The sequence below is a fragment of the Ooceraea biroi genome, chromosome 14 (genome assembly GCF_003672135.1).
Source record: "Ooceraea biroi isolate clonal line C1 chromosome 14, Obir_v5.4, whole genome shotgun sequence".
Classification (NCBI taxonomy): domain Eukaryota; kingdom Metazoa; phylum Arthropoda; class Insecta; order Hymenoptera; family Formicidae; genus Ooceraea; species Ooceraea biroi.
In genome coordinates, this window is record NC_039519.1 from 5,923,311 (window position 1) to 5,942,508 (window position 19,198).

At 44.0% G+C, this 19,198-nt stretch overlaps 2 protein-coding genes across 3 annotated transcripts; both read left to right on the forward strand.

The window, feature by feature from the left end:
• The first annotated feature begins 1,361 nt into the window (after nt 1–1,361).
• Nucleotides 1,362–5,675, forward strand: LOC105282448 (radial spoke head protein 6 homolog A). The gene is made up of 11 exons (XM_026974809.1): nt 1,362–1,480; nt 1,741–1,930; nt 2,073–2,272; nt 2,375–2,462; nt 2,768–3,061; nt 3,175–3,297; nt 4,255–4,408; nt 4,534–4,685; nt 4,779–5,005; nt 5,335–5,519; nt 5,605–5,675. The coding sequence occupies exons 1-11, from the start codon at nt 1,362–1,364 to the stop codon at nt 5,673–5,675; spliced, it is 1,803 nt and encodes a 600-aa protein (XP_026830610.1).
• A 224-nt stretch (nt 5,676–5,899) lies between these two features.
• LOC105282446 (exosome complex component RRP46) lies at nt 5,900–7,076 on the forward strand. 2 transcript variants are annotated; one of them, XM_026974796.1, is made up of 5 exons: nt 5,900–6,163; nt 6,237–6,350; nt 6,436–6,572; nt 6,649–6,792; nt 6,878–7,076. In XM_026974796.1, exons 1-5 carry the CDS (start codon nt 6,064–6,066, stop codon nt 7,058–7,060), a joined length of 678 nt encoding a protein of 225 aa, XP_026830597.1. In that variant the 5' UTR covers nt 5,900–6,063; the 3' UTR covers nt 7,061–7,076. The 2 variants fall into 2 exon arrangements, with proteins under 2 accessions (XP_026830597.1, XP_011342703.1); XM_011344401.3 differs by having other exon boundaries at nt 5,913–6,163; nt 6,436–6,557.
• Nucleotides 7,077–19,198: the final 12,122 nt, after the last annotated feature.

A 19,198-nucleotide genomic window follows, 5' to 3' on the forward strand; every position in this document is an offset into this window, starting at 1 on the left:
GTTATATACAGGGTGAGGCACCTAAAACAGGCCACCTGAATATCTCGACTGTTATTGGTGATAGAAAAAAATGTGTCAGACCAAACTTGCATGGTTTCGAGGGACACATAATTTGTTCTAAATAGTTTTTTATTAGGTGGACGCGTAGATGTCATATGAAGGTCAACTTCGTTTTTTTAAATGGTATATGTTTTTTTACGTATGATCTAGTAGAGCGTTTGAAGATGCGCACATTGATCTACGGGTCAAAATAATTTAAGGTCACTGAAGGCTAAAATTTCTAAGGGCTAGAACTTTTTCATTTCTGAGTTTACGGTATTTTCAATAGCAGAGAACTCTAGGCAATATAAAAAATAATGATATCATCAACTCAGAACTCCTCTGAGAAGAAAAAAATTTTTAACTCGAGAACTTTTTCATTTCTGAATTTACGGTATTTTCAATAGCAGAGAACTCTAGGCAATATAAAAAATAATGATAACGACAACTCAGAACTTCGCGGAACAAGAAAAAATTTCTAAGGGCTAGAACTTTTTCATTTCTGAGTTTACAGTATTTTTAATAGCAGAGAACTCTAGGCAATATATAGTAAATTATTTTCCCTTGCAGTTGGCCTTCAGTGACCTTGAATGATTTTGAAGATGCGCAATGTGCGCATCTTCAAACGCTCTACTAAATGGTACGTAAAAAAACATATCATACCATTTAAAAAAACGAAGGTGACCTTCATATGACCTCTACGCGTCCACCTAATAAAAAATTATTTAGAACAAATTATGTGTCCCTCGAAACCATGCAAGTTTGGTCCGGCACATTTTTTTCTATCACCAATAACAGCCGAGAAATTCAGGTGGCCTGTTTTAGGTGCCTCACCCTGTAGTATAATTTTATTATATAATAATGAATAGATTATATAGTCTATTTAATTTTTCTTGTATTTACAATATCGAATTCTTTTAATTATTCTACGTAGCCTATTTTTATATTTCCAGTCGGAAGTGAATTTCTGTTCGATAGATACGTGTGGGTGCCATTTATCTCAGCTATCGTTCTAACTACTTTTAACAAAGCTGATTAAAAGTATTTTTGGTACAGTGAGTTGAAATAATTAGGTCATTAGATAAGATTTTATATTTCTGTAGCAGCAATCGCGGCACAGGATGGTGTTGAACGGAAGAAACGAATGAATAGCGTCGATTAAAAAAAAGTCAGTTTGCGCTGATATAAGTTATTAAATGATGACAGCTTGCGTAATGATTATGTCAGCGCGATGATACCGAGTATCCGGTTATGTAGCACTACATTGCAATTTTGAGAGCTAGCTGCATGCGGTGAGACGTGAAGAATAACATAATAACAGAATGGCGTATTCTTATAGCATAGAAGAAGCACCTTCCGACGATGTTCCTAGCGTAGAATACGACATCCGACGCGCAAAGAAATTTCTCCAGAAACACAGCTCGGAATCGGGTGACAGCTTGTAAGTGTATCGCTGAATTTCGTGCGATAAAAATTGTACAATTGCATTTCCTTTGCGTAGTATTACTTGCAATACATACTTCATATACACACCCTATGTACTTTTCCTCCACAAATGTGATCATGTGTAGTAAAGTGTAGAATGTTCTGCGTCGCTCTTGAGAAAAAATGTTAAATGTACTAAATAAAAATGTGGCTGGAGAAAATGCAATATATTTGAAAGGAAAGTTAGAAATTTAATTTACATTTTGAATCTTTTAGGTACGATCATTTAACCGAGCTTTTAGCAAAAATCTTGTCCGAGCAACCACGAAACGCTGTCGACATCTTTGAGCAATACAGCAGAAAAATAAAGGACGAGAGATTTAAGACTAAGACGGACCATCTTCGGGATTTATATGTACCACCCGTGCAGTACGACGATGCCAAGAAGCTCATTAGGCTCTTCCAGGTGTGGTCTGACAAGTAACAGATAATGAAACCACCGATACGCTTCGAGTTTCCCTGGGATAAATAACATGGAAATGGCGCAAACGAGGCGTACTATAATCTTCGTTTTACCCTGCCTCTTAATTTTCTTGTAATCACAGGAGAGTGTAAAGCAGATTGACGAAGGCGAACAGGAGAGGATGGAGGAAGAGGAGGAGAAGGACGAGAAAAAGAAATATCCCGACATGCTGGATCTTTTGTTCTACTTCGAGCAGACGGGGGTAGGATTGCCGCGAGGCGAGATGGTATTGCTTAATTTGTCCATTCGAAAACTCGCCGCCACGACACCGCTTGAAAATATCAGGTACATTTAATCCGAGTAACCTACATTGTAACGAAACTGTGCAACATTGTTTGTTGCGTAAACTTAATACATGTAATCCTCCAACTTGATTCCATATGTCAGGTTTTGGGGTAAAGTACTCGGGAAACCTCACAATTATTATGTGGTGGAAGCTGAACTTCAGCCAACTGAGCTTGCTCGAAGATTGGAGGTAAAATATTATTATCAAAATATATACTATCTTTTATAACAATTTTATTTGCTGATTGCATCACACATTTTCCATGTTCTTTTATTTCTATGATATTTTTCTGGATAGTACATTCATTGATTCGTCATCTATTATCAAATATTTAATTTAAAAGTATTGTAAATTAAGTAATTATTATAATCATGTTACGATAAAAACATTGTCTCCAGTTCTTTTCGAAGAAATATAACGGATAAATATTTATTATATTAAAGAGTGTTAAAAGATTATTTGAGAGCTTTTTATAATATTTTTCTCTGGAACAGCAGGAGGAAGCTGATGAGCAAGCTCGACGAGAGGAAGAGAGAGTCGAAGCCGAAACAACGGCGGCGGATCTCGCGAGGGGAGAAGTCGCGACAAAAACGGGAAATGAAGCCTTGGAGGGAATCGGCGGAGCAGCGGAAATCCCGCGCGAGGACGCAGCAGGAGAAAAGCCTTTGGAATTTGTATTTCCACCCCTGCCTGTTAATCCGTGGAAACCGCCGCCGGAAGTACCAGCCGAAAGAATCGGCGGCGGCCTCAATAAGAAGGTGCGCGTTTACGGGCTCTCAATTACCACGGTATCAACGACGACCTCTCAATAGACGCGTAACGAATTAATATTCAACCCGTGTCACGTCGCGTACTCCTTTTTTTCACGATCTCCCGCTCACCTCACGGCGACGCTATTTAGGTGTATTTTGTATGCAACGCGCCCGGGTTGGACGAGTGGATCGAACTTCCGTCGGTTACACCGCAGCAGATAGTAATTGCACGACAGATTGTCCGATACTGCACGGGAAACTTGGAGACACCGGTACGTGATGCCTTTTAATGAAGGAGCTCCTAGTTAAAGCGATGTTATTTGCGAACACGTCCATAACGCATACATAACGTCACACACATATCGCCTTGTTATCCATGATATCTGGGTGGTGTGCGTGACGATGTCAGAATCCTGGAACGCGATTCCAATGCAGGGTGCATGAATAGAGAGATTGAACCGCGGTAACTTAAAGGTCTCAGAAAATATACAGGGTGTTTCCTAAGTAAGTAGACAAACTTAAGGAGGATATTCCTTGGCTTATTTTAAGAAGAAAAGGTCATATAAACGTATGTCCTAAACTGCTTTGTTTTCCAAAAAAAAGTATCTGTCATTGTAAATACGTCTCGCTTGACGAGCGTTTCCATTAGCAAGACCGTATACGAAATGCATATCTGCCATTTCGGCGTTTGTGTAATTTACCATTATTAATAAAATTACTAAACTTAATAGGAACTAATAAAGTTTGCGTCAAAGATAACGTGATAGCAGTGATGCCGGATAGCGTGCTTTTGCAGTACGAGTCAACAGCGGTGGGGATGGAGTGGGCCGCGCGGCGCAGTCTGAAGCGAGTGTTCACTCGCGGCGCCGCGAGACCATCCCCACTCCATCCCCACCGCTGTTGACTCGTACTGCAAAAGCACGCTATCCGAAAAGTGAACGAAAACAGTGATGTACTTTTTTGGAAAACAAAGCAGTTTAGGACATATGTTTATATGACCTTTTCTTCTTAAAATAAGCCAAGGAATATCCTCCTTAAGTTTGTCTACTTACTTAGGAAACACCCTGTATAGTGATACGTCACATGCCTACGTAATGACACGTGAGAATGCAATTGATTCCTGGATAAAAAGATAAAAATTAGCAAAAGTCAAGTAATGGGTGTAACTTTTAAACTTGAAATCGATTTTCGTATTTCTCTCATTTTCTCTACGTTATATTTTCTGGCAGATTCACAGTTTTCCGCCGTTCCCTGGTACGGAGAAAAATTATCTCCGTGCACAAATTGCAAGGATCAGCGCAACTACTCACGTTTCGCCGATCGGTTTCTTCACGCTCGGTGGAGAAGTTGAGGATGAAGAGATAGAAGAAGAAAGGGAGAAAGGTAATACGTAACAAACTTATTGTTAGATAGAATATTTTGATAAGCGACTACAAAGAGACAAAAATTTCGTAACTTTGAATATATTAATCGTATACGTCATTTGACACATTCAGCCTACACAGAAGAAGGTTTAAGAGAAAACATACATTATGAACCACTGTCCATCGAGGCTCTCGTGGATCCGTCCATGTCAAATTGGTGCCATCATAGCCCATATATTCTCAAACAAGGTCGGACTGTCTGGTGGAGTCCCGCGAAAAAAGAAGAAATCGCGGACGTCAGTTGAATCGATTTTAGTCGTTACTAAAATTGTCTTTAACAATTATCTGCGAGTATCATCTTTAACTTGCTTGACACTTTAACTACGTAGGAAGAAGTCAAAGAAGAAGAAGAAGTAGTAGAACTAGAAGAAGTCGATATCAAAACGGTCGAGAAAGAAATCGCGCCACCTCTCTTGACTCCTCTGTCTGAAGATGCTATTATTGACTCGGTGATACCATGGACTGCCAGACAATCGTCGTACATTCAACCAGATATTGCAATAGCTTTGGTCAGATCAAACGTTTGGCCCGGAGCATTTGCATTTGCCGCTGGACAGTACGCAAATATGTACCCAATATTTTATTATTTGTGATGATGTTGGAACAACTTAAAACCTAGCGATATTATTAACAATGATAATGAGATCTTTAAAAACAAATTTCTAAAAGCATTTTACGTACTGCAACAGCATATTAAGCGAAAGATAATTGGAAATTGAATCCTATAATTTCTCAGATTACATACGTAATGTGCGTTCACACACACAATACCATCTTAGCCCGTTGCGAACATTTATAATGCAAAATTGTATTAATTTGCATTTTCATTACAGGGAAATGAATGCTTGCGAGGTACTCTAATGTAATTTTAATGGTGCTTCGCAGACGCTTCGCCAATGTGTACATCGGTTGGGGCCACAAGTATAACGCGTATAATTATAGTCCTTCCAATATGCCACCTATCCAAGAACAGTATAAAATTGGACCAGAAATCATGGAAATTCGTGATCCAACTGTCGAGGAAGAAGAAGCGTATCGAAAGATGATCTCACCGCCAGCAATACTCATGAGTAATTACTTTAGAAATGTTTCACAAAGAAAGTTATACTTTTACATATTTCTTAAACTAATTTCTTATTACAGAAGAAGAGAAAGAAGTCGTAGAAGAAGAAGAAGAAGAAGAGGAGGAGGAGGAGGAGGAGGAGGAGGAGGATGAAGAAAATTAGTAAAGATTTCTTCACATTCTGCACGACACATTTTAAATTCTCGTGCCATAAATTATATCAATCTTTCTCCTGCAGAGTGCAGCAGAGGATTGATGCAATCCGACCTATCGATAATGTAGTTTTATGTTTCAAACATAATAATTATAAATAATAATAATACTTTTTAATATTATTACAATAAAATAGAATTTATTTAAAAACCTGTAGTTACTCATTTCACGTTTTTACTTGAACAAAGTTTTCCATTAATCTTATTATACTGCACTGTATCGAGTGAGCTACCCACTTGTGTTTGGTTCGTGATTTCCACGTGCAGCTGCTAACCTCTCACGTGTGTTGTCCCGCCAGATATTATCGAGTGCAAGATCCATTAAATTGCAGACAAAAAATGACGGAAGAAATTAGTGAAGTCGACTGCGTATTACGACCGATGAATTGCGAGATCAATTTGCTGTCGAGATCAGATGGTTCGACGATGTTTATGCAAGGTACACGGCGTAAACTACTTCTTATCGTAGTAAACATTATTGATGCACTCATGTTGTTTTCGTCATTGCACAGGTGATACCGCGATCATCGCAGGCGTGAACGGGCCGATAGAAGCAAAAAGCCAAAAGATGATGTACGACAGAATTTCCGTAGAAGTGACGTATACACCCCTTAAAGGGCCACCTAGTAAGTTCGTAGGCAATAGTTTTCATTAACCATTTTGTCATCATTGCTTCCAAAGTTCCATGATTACTCATGAGTCTTTGTCCAGAGGTCGATGACAGATTAATTGAAACATATATAAAGGAGACGTGTGAATCTACTATATTGGTATCGTTTCATCCCAACACCATGGTATGCATCAATCTGCAAGAGCTGCAGGATTCTGGTGGGGTACGATCGCATTTGGTATTTTCTTATATTAACAACAAATCTTTTTAATAAATATGCAAGGGACGTAAAAATGCGAAAACGATAATTTCAGCTACTGGCTTGCGCTATCAATGCGTCATGTCTGGCACTGATTAATGCAGGACTTTCCATGAAATTCACTATTGCAGCTGTACATTGTACGATCGAGAAAGAAACGGGAGAAGTGATTGTGGATCCCGACAGCACACAGTTAAAGGTATTTATATAAATAATAATATAAAGGATAACGAGCAAATATTTTCTGAGCAATAGGTATTTCTTAATCATTAATTTGTTTGCAGAATGCAAGAGCGGAATTTACATTTGCGTTTGACAGTATTAAAAAAGATATCGTGTGCTGCCATAGTATCGGTCGATTTTCACAAAGCGAGTTTTTAGCCTCAATGAATAAGTGTAAACAAGTGAGCCAGTCTGTATTCGATTATTATAGAGAAGTCACAAAAAAGTATGCAAATATAATATAATCTTCTTCTCGAATAACATCTGTTCCTTTCTCATGATATTTTTCCTTCTTTCGTACTAATTTTTTTATAATCGCCGGAGAGAAAAATAGGCATGAAATTATGTAATAAAATTATTTCAAGAATTGTTACAATATATTGCATAAAATCTATATGATCAATATGTAATAAGAAAGATTATAGACTGTATCTTTATCGATTGTAAGTACGATCATATTATTAATATATTATGATTATGTTATATTTTAATATAAAATATAAAAGTATGAGGCATACTTTTTTATCATAATTATAATAATAATTATTTAATTGCAAAAGATATATCTACCATTGGTTATGGATGTAGCATTTAGTTTCTTCTTGTCGCTCACAGAGAGTGCAACGTGCTCCTCGATTCCTGCTGCCCTCTAACGTAGGATATACGTTCATCCTTTAATCAAAAATTAAATTAAATTAGTTCATAACAGATAATCTTCTATATAATACATTTAAGTAATTTCGTAATATCAAATGTCAATCTTATACAGTTTTGATAAATGATGAAATATTTTTATATAATTGAATAAAATGATACAAGTATTAATAGAAAAGCTACATATTAAACCAGTGCTATCATTATACAATATTAACATAGAATAACATTGTTTACTCTAATTTAAAGAGAACTATGGATTATTATACATGCAAATCGAAAAAGTTAGTTATGCATTTAATTAATAGTAAGTAAAAATATAATAATTTTTCTTTTAATAATCTTTTTAATGACTTTGCACTTTGCGTATAATTTATAAACATTTAGATATACTATTAATCACTCATTTATAAAATAAGTAGTCAACGCAATTTAATTTAATTTTGCCATTATATAACAAAACAATACGGAATCCAATAAGTAAAAAGATTCAATGTATGTAATATAAAAAACACTTGTTCATGCACACATACGCATACATGTACACGAGTGATCTCATGTCGCAGTACTCCTTAAGCTTTGTTCATCCATTACTAGCGTTCTGCTATCGGAAAGCTCACGATCTCAAAAGTAAATGCACTGGAAGTGTATTCAGCATGCATTCGGCTTTGGCGCGTCTAAAGAGGAGCGGATATCTGTCGGTAGAGCCACGCCCGGTCGCCAATCGCAAGCAGTACCATCGACGTATATCCTTTGTGTCCTCCGGACCCTTTTAGTCCCTCTTTCTGGCTCTCGGGAGCCCCAGCGACTCAGTGGGGAGAGGGGGGGGAGAGAGAGGCATCTCTGGACGTCCATTAAATACAGAAATGAGCCTTCCAAGAGCGCTTCGAACGGGTCGAACCAGATCCTCCGGCCGGGCCCAAGACCAAGAGAGACCCCAGGCGGAGTGAGACGGGAAGAATAAGAGGGAACGCAGGAGTGAAAGAGGGAGAGAAAGATAGTGAAAGGAGAGGAGAGGAAGAGAGAGAGAGAGAGGGGTTCCAAGCCGGGTCAGACCGGGCCACGTTTAGCTGAGGTCGCCCCGGGCCCCCAGACCATTAACAAGGAGCGGAGCAATTTATGGACCCGGCTCGCTCATTTCCACTTTATTATTATTTTCTCATCTCATAGATGGTCTTCCACGTCGTTTTGTTCAACCCGCGCCTGCCCCCACCGGCCCTCGCCCAACAGCTTCCCTCCCCGCCTTTCCCCCTCCGCGTTTCTCTCTTTCTCTCGTGAAATTAATACCCACGGCTGAGCCAGGAGAGCCACCGGCGAGCCACGGCGACTCAGCGACGAGCTCAGAGAGGGTACCTTTGGACGGGCAAAAAATTGCGGAACGCGAAATATTATTGCGCCCCGCCGCCCCCTCCCACTTCTCGCGAGACCTTACATCGGTAATAATTTCGACTCCAGCTCACCGGGCCGACATTGTATCCGGAAGTCGGTTATGTTTATGTGCACGCACACACGTACGTTGCGCTAATTATATGTTACACGATGCCGTCTTGGAGATACCCATCGCCAGCAGCTTACGGGTGTGACAGAGGTTGCGCGAAGCAAGTGATTCGGATCGCATGTTGCACTTCATATCACGAAACGATAGATGATAGTCACAACCATGTATCCATATCTTGTGATTTCTTGTAAATTCAAATAATAAAAATTTTCAAGAGACGCCACAGAGCATCCAGTAAGATGAAAGGCAAAATTACACGATAAGAATCTAATTAAACATGAGAAAACATTGCATAAACATTTAATATAACAGTAATAATTTAAAAGTTTTTGCATGAAATAAAATAAATCTATATATTTAATACATCTCGTACTTGACAATATGACAAGAACAATTTTGATTAAAAGTTTTACGTTTGTAAAGGACTTTCCAATCGTGTCGCCATAATACATGAAAGCGGAAGTATTAATTTGACTGATTTTGATATATTGCTTTTTACTCGGTAAGCATAAAAATTAAATAAATGTGTAGTAAATATTCTTTACACATAAAAGCCTATAAAAGAATATAATTTTTGGAGAAATTATGTTTGGAAAAATTACGTTCGCAAAATTATTAATATTTAATATTGTCAAAAGAAATAAATTTGATAAAATATATCTACTTTACATCAATATCTTTTGATGCCAGTAAAATAAACCAAAGTATCGATATCTCTCTTCATGTTGTATTCTTACACGTGGGTAATGTTTCATCCGATATAAGCTCGCGTGACGCGATACTGTCGACTGGCCCGATAAATTCCCAGCGTGCGAGTTAATTTTAAACGGTCACGACTTTCAACCGCGATGACAACGCGTACAGCGACCCGGGGGCCCCCGTTTGCAGGAGGTTTTCGCGGCAGCCCTTGCTATTCTCCTACTTTCGAGTTAAGAACCCTCGAACGAGCTCTCCATTTTACGATCCGCCTATACAACCCGAGCGCGCATTTCGCAGCAAAATAGGCACCTTTCGCTGCCTCCGCTCGAAGAGGTGGGTCCATCCGGAGCCTTCGTAGTCCCATCTCTTCCCTTCCACGTAGGACTCGCTCATCGTCTTGGCTCATCTCTAAGCGGTGCTCGCCCATTGGCGCAAGGGTAGTTGTTATGAAATTAGCATGAGCAATCGAGTTAAGGCCGCGAAGGTAATCGCTCCGAGGGCACCGCGCGGGGGATTGGACATGCCATGCGTGGACGACCAGACGCTTTACCCAATGCCGCCGATCGTAAGGCCCTGACGCTGCCTTCGCCACGTCCCATTGGCCCGGGACGATTTACGATCATTTTGCCTCGAACGTCTCCGCACGCGATGAAGGAGATCGTGGTTCATGGCTCGCAATTAAGAACGGCGATGTCTCAATGGATGCCGTGGCATTGGCCAACTTGTGTCAATACTTTGGATTCATTATTTCTCTAAATTTAATTCTCTTCTTAATGTTTAATTGATAGAAGTTAAGAGCTCAGATTCAGATTGTAGATACTGTATGAATATAATAGAATTATAACAAACTGACCAAACTAAGATAAGATATAATAATAAAAGAGATGATAAAACCGTTCATTAATGAGAAAACATAAGAAAAGAGAAAGATTATCTTAAAAACACTTTTATTTTCTTTATAACGAAAATCAAAGTTACGTCGATGAAACAAGAATTGTTTTAAAGGCGTTCAAATTCAGTCATAGATATTAGTGCACCTGCATCGTACTAATGACGAAATTCTGTACAGTGAATCTTGGCCGGCAGTACCGAAAAGCGATGAGAACGGAGAAAGCAGACGAACGCGGCGCCAAGTCGAAGGCAAAAGTCGCTTGACGCGTGACATGACTGGAAGTGACAGCCGCCGTGTGTAAGACAGGAATCGTACGTCGAGAAACTGACACCGGAGGGACCGGGGACCTCATCTCTGTCGGTCAGGGGCCCAGGTGCAGTCTTCTCGTCGGGAATGACGAATTCTCGTCACGCGTCTCGCTCGCTGAATTTATCAACGTACTCCGGAACAGATCGACGTCTGCTATCTCGGATGCGCGATCGCGCGAATGTTTTATTAACGAATTATTATTGCCAGAGTGATTGAAGAGTCAATAAGCTTTCTTCGTGTAACATCGGCAGAATAGGCTGTTAACAGCAATCGTTGCCGGCCTCGATTTTTTATGCACGCGTGCTGCAAGATCTGTGTTTGCGAAGCATTTAAGAAACACGTTCAACACGGCCGTGGGTCGCGCATCTTTATTTTCAACGAGATAAAATATTCGAAGCGACAGCCGCTTTGCGTTCGACAAGGATTGCCCGACCAGCGATGGATGGTTCATGGACTGTTCCGTCGGCGAAGGCTTCAGGCAAGTTCTGGATGGACCCCCGTTGAGAGTGATGGATTTCCATCACATACCTCGGTGGTTAAACTCTTTATTACTTTCTTTCTTGCACAATATCTTGCTTATTTAACACACGCGTATATCTATGCATTATTCATTTGTATAGAAAGTTATATAGTAATTTTATATCTTTTATCTGTGCTCTTTTCGTTGTCAAATCGATCAAAGTGCAACCAGGAAGAAAATTATGATAAGCATAAAGGAAAACGTGAAAATAAGAGAAGACAAATATAAGAGTGCAACTAAATGATCTTATTTTAATAATAAATTATGCTTGCAGATACGACTGTAACTGGTCGGCGGTATTGATAAGCGGAAAAGTTGAGCATGATTGTAACGAAAGGGTCAATGAACGATCGCACAAGCACGAGCAGTATCCCGCGGTGCGACGTTGTCCGATCAGATCGCCGAGCAAGATTGATGGTTTCTTAATAACCGAGAAAAACCGGCAAAACGATCCGCTCGCCGCGACACTGCGGGTGGTCAACAGCGAGCATTACACCTGGATGGTATGGTTTTTCTTCGTCGACACGATCGTCGATTCTTGTCCTCAGAGTCCACAGTCTTTTTCGCTTTCAATATCGCGTAATTAAACGCCGCTGCTAAACGTGATTGGTTCCCGGACGATGAAATTAATCCCGTTAAAACCTGTGTCAGCCGATTGCCCGAGTAGAGATATTAATCGTTTTATTTGATTTCCTCCGATAACCATGAATCATTCGGGAGAGACGCGATTACGGCTCTCATGGGGAAACGGATGAATGATCTAGTAGTGTTCCGCGGACGATCTACGAGAGGCTCGTCGATCTTCTTTTTCCGCGCGAGAGGAGCTGAGATAATAAAAAGAAAACGCGCGAGAGAGATCGAGGGTTTCGGCGTCAAAGCCGCCTACGTCGGCGAACGGAGTGGAACGGGCGAGAGAGCGAAGTCAGTTTGGTTCTTGTCACATTCTTGTCAAGCGGGACAGCGTGCCACGTCAATCTCCTCCTGGCTACGTTCCGCCAGCGGTGTCTCTCCGTTCCTCCTTCGGTGCCGGCACGACCGGGTGCCTGCGTCCGATCGACCATGAAGAGTCGGAACGGATGGATGGACGGACAGGTGGACAAGCGCTCGGTGCGTCAGAGAAAAATATAACCGGCGCTCCCTGACGCAGCCAAACTGCCTCGTTAGCCCCGTTTATCCGCGAAAGTGTACCATTCCGGAATCCGTCCCGCGGCTGGTGGCTACCTGATAGCCGCGCTGCCTCTTGGTCTCCCAGTCTTCCCAGGGACTCGTACAACTTTTTTCACACCGACGGAAACGACGGCCCGACATCCATCGCGGTCGCATGCCTAGTCTAATAACCGTGTGCGATGCCCCCGAATTCCTGTTCACGTATGCGCGTGGAACGCTGATATTTTAGGACGCAGGATTGGAATCGGAATTCCTAGGAAGGGAAAAATGCACGTAAGCGATGGAAAACGTTTTTACACGTATTCTTAAATGTTTCATTGAGTCTTCGCATTATTTTTATTTTATTAAAAAGGTCTGTATAATATTATATAATTAAATATTATACTGTCACTTTTTAAAATTTAGAACCTAATAAAACGTGCTATCCGAACAACGCAAAATGCTTCTAATTGGACTGACAATCGGTTACGTGTTATCGCGAAGACATTGTTCTCCCTGAGAGTTACCTACTTACACGATGCATCGGGCTGTCTCTCAGAAGTGGCGCGGTCACTGCCAGCGGCTGCGGCAACCTGCGAGTCGAGCGCGAGGCTCTACAAAAGAATGGACAGGGTAGAAGCCCGCCGAAAAATACGGCGGCGACGGGGCCCAATTCATCGCGACAGCTCGAACCATCGATCAATCCACCCCGGCGAACGGAGGACGGCATAAGACGGGGTAGGGGGCAAAGCAGAAGAGGGAAACGATACGGAGAAGGTAGCCGCGCATCGCTGTGCCCCGTGGGACATTAATTGAGCGAGCGAAGGCAAGGCACGAGGGGGGCAGAAAGAGCGAATGATTCTCGTCCAGCGGAACAAGGAAGGTGCGCGACATCGAAGGGGGGCACGTAGACGCACAAGGCAATAGGGAACGGGAATTGACGCGAGTGAAGGCAAGGCACGAGGGGGGCAGAAAGAGCGAATGATTCTCGTCCAGCGGAACAAGGAAGGTGCGCGACATCGAAGGGGGGCACGTAGACGCACAAGGCAATAGGGAACGGGAATTGACGCGAGCGAAGGCAAGGCACGAGGGGGGCAGAAAGAGCGAATGATTCTCGTCCAGCGGAACAAGGAAGGTGCGCGACATCGACAGGGGGGCACGTAGACGCACAAGGCAATAGGGAACGGGAATTGACGCGAGTGAAGGCAAGGCACAAGGGGGGCAGAAAGAGCGAATGATTCTCGTCCAGCGGAACAAGGAAGGTGCGCGACATCGACAGGGGGGCACGTAGACGCACAAGGCAATAGGGAACGGGAATTGACGCGAGTGAAGGCAAGGCACGAGGGGGGCAGAAAGAGCGAATGATTCTCGTCCAGCGGAACAAGGAAGGTGCGCGACATCGAAGGGGGGCACGTAGACGCACAAGGCAATAGGGAACGGGAATTGACGCGAGTGAAGGCAAGGCACGAGGGGGGCAGAAAGAGCGAATGATTCTCGTCCAGCGGAACAAGGAAGGTGCGCGACATCGAAGGGGGGCACGTAGACGCACAAGGCAATAGGGAACGGGAATTGACGCGAGCGAAGGCAAGGCACAAGGGGGGCAGAAAGAGCGAATGATTTTCGTCCAGCGGAACAAGGAAGGTGCGCGACATCGACAGGGGGGCACGTAGACGCACAAGGCAATAGGGAACGGGAATTGACGCGAGTGAAGGCAAGGCACGAGGGGGGCAGAAAGAGCGAATGATTCTCGTCCAGCGGAACAAGGAAGGTGCGCGACATCGACAGGGGGGCACGTAGACGCACAAGGCAATAGGGAACGGGAATTGACGCGAGTGAAGGCAAGGCACGAGGGGGGCAGAAAGAGCGAATAATTCTCGTCCAGCGGAACAAGGAAGGTGCGCGACATCGAAGGGGGGCACGTAGACGCACAAGGCAATAGGGAACGGGAATTGACGCGAGTGAAGGCAAGGCACGAGGGGGGCAGAAAGAGCGAATGATTCTCGTCCAGCGGAACAAGGAAGGTGCGCGACATCGAAGGGGGGCACGTAGACGCACAAGGCAATAGGGAACGGGAATTGACGCGAGCGAAGGCAAGGCACAAGGGGGGCAGAAAGAGCGAATGATTTTCGTCCAGCGGAACAAGGAAGGTGCGCGACATCGACAGGGGGGCACGTAGACGCACAAGGCAATAGGGAACGGGAATTGACGCGAGTGAAGGCAAGGCACGAGGGGGGCAGAAAGAGCGAATGATTCTCGTCCAGCGGAACAAGGAAGGTGCGCGACATCGAAGGGGGGCACGTAGACGCACAAGGCAATAGGGAACGGGAATTGACGCGAGTGAAGGCAAGGCACAAGGGGGGCAGAAAGAGCGAATGATTCTCGTCCAGCGGAACAAGGAAGGTGCGCGACATCGACAGGGGGGCACGTAGACGCACAAGGCAATAGGGAACGGGAATTGACGCGAGTGAAGGCAAGGCACGAGGGGGGCAGAGAGAGCGAATGATTCTCGTCCAGCGGAACAAGGAAGGTGCGCGACATCGAAGGGGAGCACGTAGACGCACAAGGCAATAGGGAACGGGAACAGCAACGGGTGGAGGCGTCCACACAGTCCATCCGACCGTGCCGCCGTCGAGGCAGCAACGGCAGCAACAGGAAGGACAGCAAGAAGGACGAGGGATGAGCGACGTCCACGTAGGCGGAGCTCCGGCTTTGTAGATCGGTTTCACCGCTCTCGTCGCATGGCTGCCCCCGTATAAACTTCCGTTCCCGGCTCTCGCGACCGATCGCCTTCCGTCACCCATGCGATCGGCCGACCGTTTCCCCTTTCTGTGTCCCGCTCTCCTTCGTCCTCCTCTGGGTGCGGAGCTGCCGATCACGCGGTCGCTCTCTCTCGCTGTCCACCTCGGCGCTTCGTTTTCTTCGTGCTGCCCCCCGTCCTGCTTCCCCGCGCCGGCGGTGAACCAAGATTTATGCGTGCCGCCAGTTGAGACGTTGCGCGAAGAGATTGAACGTGATACTACGCAGGGTTACCGTGGCAGCGTGCGCAGAACGCACAGCCACCTCTCGCAGATCCTTCTGAAACATTTGAACCGCTCGCCGTCAGAGCTTTATAGACAGCGCGTTAGTAATGAGCCGACACCACGCACCGACACACTCTCGTGCCGATCAGTCACGCTCGCTCCGTTTCGTCGAGACCACAATACAATCGATCGTATGAGAACTCGGACTCTATTCTAGGTATTTCTTGCCTCGCTCGAAAAAATATGCAGAATGCACTTAATCAGAGATATGTTGAACACTTAGATTGCCACCGTCATCTATATGTGAGTGACAGTTTTAATAATTTAGAAATTGTTTTATTAACCCCTTCGGCGGCATTGACGCCATATGGCGTCCTTGTATTTTTTTCGATTGATTGGGCCGATCTTCATAAAACTTAGTACCCAAAAGCTTTTTGGGTCGCTGAATACGAATCCATAGTCAAAATTTCAAAATTCAAAATGACGGATCCAATATGGCGATCAAATATAATCATAAAATCAAAATTTGTTTGGAATGTTATTAAATCTGATATCTAAGGGTTTTTGGAACTGATGAATACGAATTTCAGATCACAATTCCAAAATTCAAAATGGCGGACCCAATATTGCGGTCAAAAAAGCAAAATCTATCTGAGTGTTATGAAAACTGGCATCCAAGAATTTTTTCAGTCGCTGAATTTGAGGTACAAAATTGCAAAATTCAAAATGTCGAACTCAATGAAGTGGCACAAAATAAATAAAAACTTTTTTCACTGACTGTTTTTGGATGCATCTTTCCAAAGATAGCTTGGGTTCCCAATTCTAAGATACAAATACTTGTCAATTTTTCAATTGTTCTTAGATAGATTTGTGTTTTGACCACCATATTGGATCCGCCATTTTGAATTATGAAATTTTGTATCTCAAATTCGTATTCAGTGGCTCAAAAACCCTTTAGATACCAGTTTTCATAACAAATAGATAGATTTTGGTTTTTTGACCGCCATATTGGATCGGCCATTTTGAATTATTAAATTTTGTACCTCAAATTCATATTTCGCAAGCCAAAAAATCCCTAAATACAAGGTGTCTTTAAAATCCGATTACTTTTTTTTGGGTGCCACCAGGGGCACAAACAGTGACATTCTGTTTGCCGCTGAAGGGGTTAATCATGTATCTAAAAATATACTGATTGAAAATATTATAAAATATTATAAAATAGAATATCAGTTAACGTATTTTAATGTAAAAAACAAAATTAACATCATTACAGGCTCACTCGTCTTCTTTTCCATGTTTGAACGCGCGTTTATTAGGAAAGATGTAAGAAGACGCACAGCAAAGAGCGAAGCAACCTTTTGAGATATCGCCCTTGGCAAGTGCGACTTCGGCGCGATGGTCAGATTTGCTGAAATAACACGCTGCCTTTTAATTTTAGTTCACTACTGTAAAATTACCCCGTAATAACTGCAATGAAACTGTTCAGCCGGGCACCACTAATAACGGTGATCCGTCTCGTCGGCTCGCGGTTGCGATGCCCTTTCCGGCTGCGGTTTGCGGGTTCCGCCGTTGCTCGACTTTCGGAGTAAACTCAAATCGGTGCCCTTACTATCGCCTAACCGTTTTCTGAAGGCAATCCATAGCTACCAGAAAGACGGATCGTCAACACGAATAAGTGTCTCCCGCGAGCGATTGCGCGCGATTGGTCGCGTAATTTCTACTCGCACGACCGTGCAGTTTGCGAAGCAGCAACAAAGTCGGCGATTCCGTCATGGTCGATTACGTTAAATGAAAGGTACGTTCGCGACGGCAGTCGCGACGTATCGGCCGGCGATATTAATTCGCGATTCCTTTTAATTTTCTCAAGCGGGGCCCACCACCGCGCGTCCCGTCATCGCCAATCAATATGCTAACGAGCGATTTCATGCTGCAGCGGGGGCAAAATAAAAATCCAACGAAAGGCAGTGAAACCGAGCGGACGCCTAGGGGCACGAAGGGCAAGGGAGGGGAAAAGAGAGGACGGTAGACACGATCGGTAATCGAAGCAGTCGTAGTCGACGAAGTCGCCGTCGGGTGCCTTCCACCTTCCTTCTGGGTATCTCTTTTGAATGTGCGCCGGCCAATTAAAATAATTAGCGACGAAACGAACGAGAGAGGGTTTACTGCACGATTATTGATACAGATAAAGAGCGAGGGAGATAGACAGAGACGAATGCGAACGGTGGAGGAGCGATGGGGGCGCGGAGACGCGTTATTTACGACGGACCTGATTTAATAACCGTCGGAATACCGTCTCTCGCGGATCGCTCGTGGCTGCGGATCGGACGCGCGTCTGCCGACGCAAAAATTCGAGGCGATCCGGAGGGTCGATGAGGATTTAAAGCGATCCGAGTTATTAAAACGTTGGCGATCCTTTTATAACGGCGCGCTCGAACGCGCGCGGTGGAAATTTCGATTAGACGTTTTAATTTTCGCGTGCATCCCGCGATGCGCATCGCGACACAAGAAAGGCGGCCACTTCGATCATTTTGCGCTGCTTTGTCGGACTTTTATACCTTTATGTGCGGAGAAAACGTTATTTATATCGGATTTAATAAACGCCAAAGTAACCACACGCGCGACGGGCACGCACGCGACGAAAAAGGAAGCAACAAAATCAACGACGTGTTTTTGCAACATGCAGTAAAGCTCGTTTTACTTTTGTGTTAAGCGCCGCGCGGTTCGTGGAATCGCAATCCAGATAATGGCGTACCGATTAAATTCAATGTAACGGCCCCTAGCGAGGCGTCTACTTTAATTACTTTTTGCGCTTTGTCGAACTTTAATCTTTTATGGCAAAGCATTATTTACGACGGAATTGATTTAATAACGATCCGGACAACGTCTCTGCCGTTGCTCACGGCCAGTGCAAAACGAAGAGTGCCGCTGTCCGACGGAAACTCTGAAAACAATCGTACACAATACAACGCACGCAATAGCCGGCGGCTATCGTTTAATTTCCCGGCTGGACTTTTCTGCCGCGGAGGCACCGGGATTAAATCCGACGCGAACGCACGAGAAAGGCGTTCTCTTTAATTATTAGCGCGTTTAATGGATTTCCGAAGGTCCGCGCCCACGGAACGATACGATCCGAAGGACGGAAGGTTAACGGTGCCTGATATCGCGGGATCGATAGCGCCTGCCAAGGATTAAAGAGCGAAGACCAATGATCTCTGGGCGGGCACGATGGCATTGATGGCACAGTTGGAATTGAAGGCATTAAGGAGCGAGTGCAGACGCAGAGTGGGTTCCAAAGACAGCGCGGAAGAGTGGAAAGGGTGAATGAGGACGTCGACCTCCCTTTAGATTTCGTTAGTCAGCCGCGCTGACTTATCAAACAGCCCTTCGGCCGATACAATGGCTGGAAATCCTCCACGCGCGTTGCTTCCCCTAAAAGATGGCCCGGTGTCTCGTAAATTCCGGCAGCGAGGACCCGCGCAGTCTGTTACTACTTTGGCAGGCTGCACTGTCCGCCTACACGCGTGCGGCTCGCGCTGCACAAACCCCGACGCTATTACACTTCGACAGAAGCCCCGGCGGAAGACGGTAATCGATTACGCAGCCGAGTCCGCGCGCCTCCGTTCTCGACTTTATTTAGCGCGCGTT

What these genes read in the sequence shown, in the direction of transcription:
- LOC105282448 (XM_026974809.1), top strand. Translation starts at nt 1,362, where the DNA reads ATGGCGTATTCTTATAGCATAGAAGAAGCACCTTCCGACGATGTTCCT. An exon ending in ACACCGCTTGAAAATATCAG is followed by an intron (nt 2,273 to 2,374) that starts GTACATTTAATC and finishes TCCATATGTCAG; the next exon opens with GTTTTGGGGTAAAGTACTCG. An exon ending in TTTGCATTTGCCGCTGGACA is followed by an intron (nt 5,006 to 5,334) that starts GTACGCAAATAT and finishes GGTGCTTCGCAG; the next exon opens with ACGCTTCGCCAATGTGTACA.
- LOC105282446 (XM_026974796.1), top strand. Translation starts at nt 6,064, where the DNA reads ATGACGGAAGAAATTAGTGAAGTCGACTGCGTATTACGACCGATGAAT. An exon ending in ACCCCTTAAAGGGCCACCTA is followed by an intron (nt 6,351 to 6,435) that starts GTAAGTTCGTAG and finishes GTCTTTGTCCAG; the next exon opens with AGGTCGATGACAGATTAATT. An exon ending in GTGGGGTACGATCGCATTTG is followed by an intron (nt 6,573 to 6,648) that starts GTATTTTCTTAT and finishes CGATAATTTCAG; the next exon opens with CTACTGGCTTGCGCTATCAA.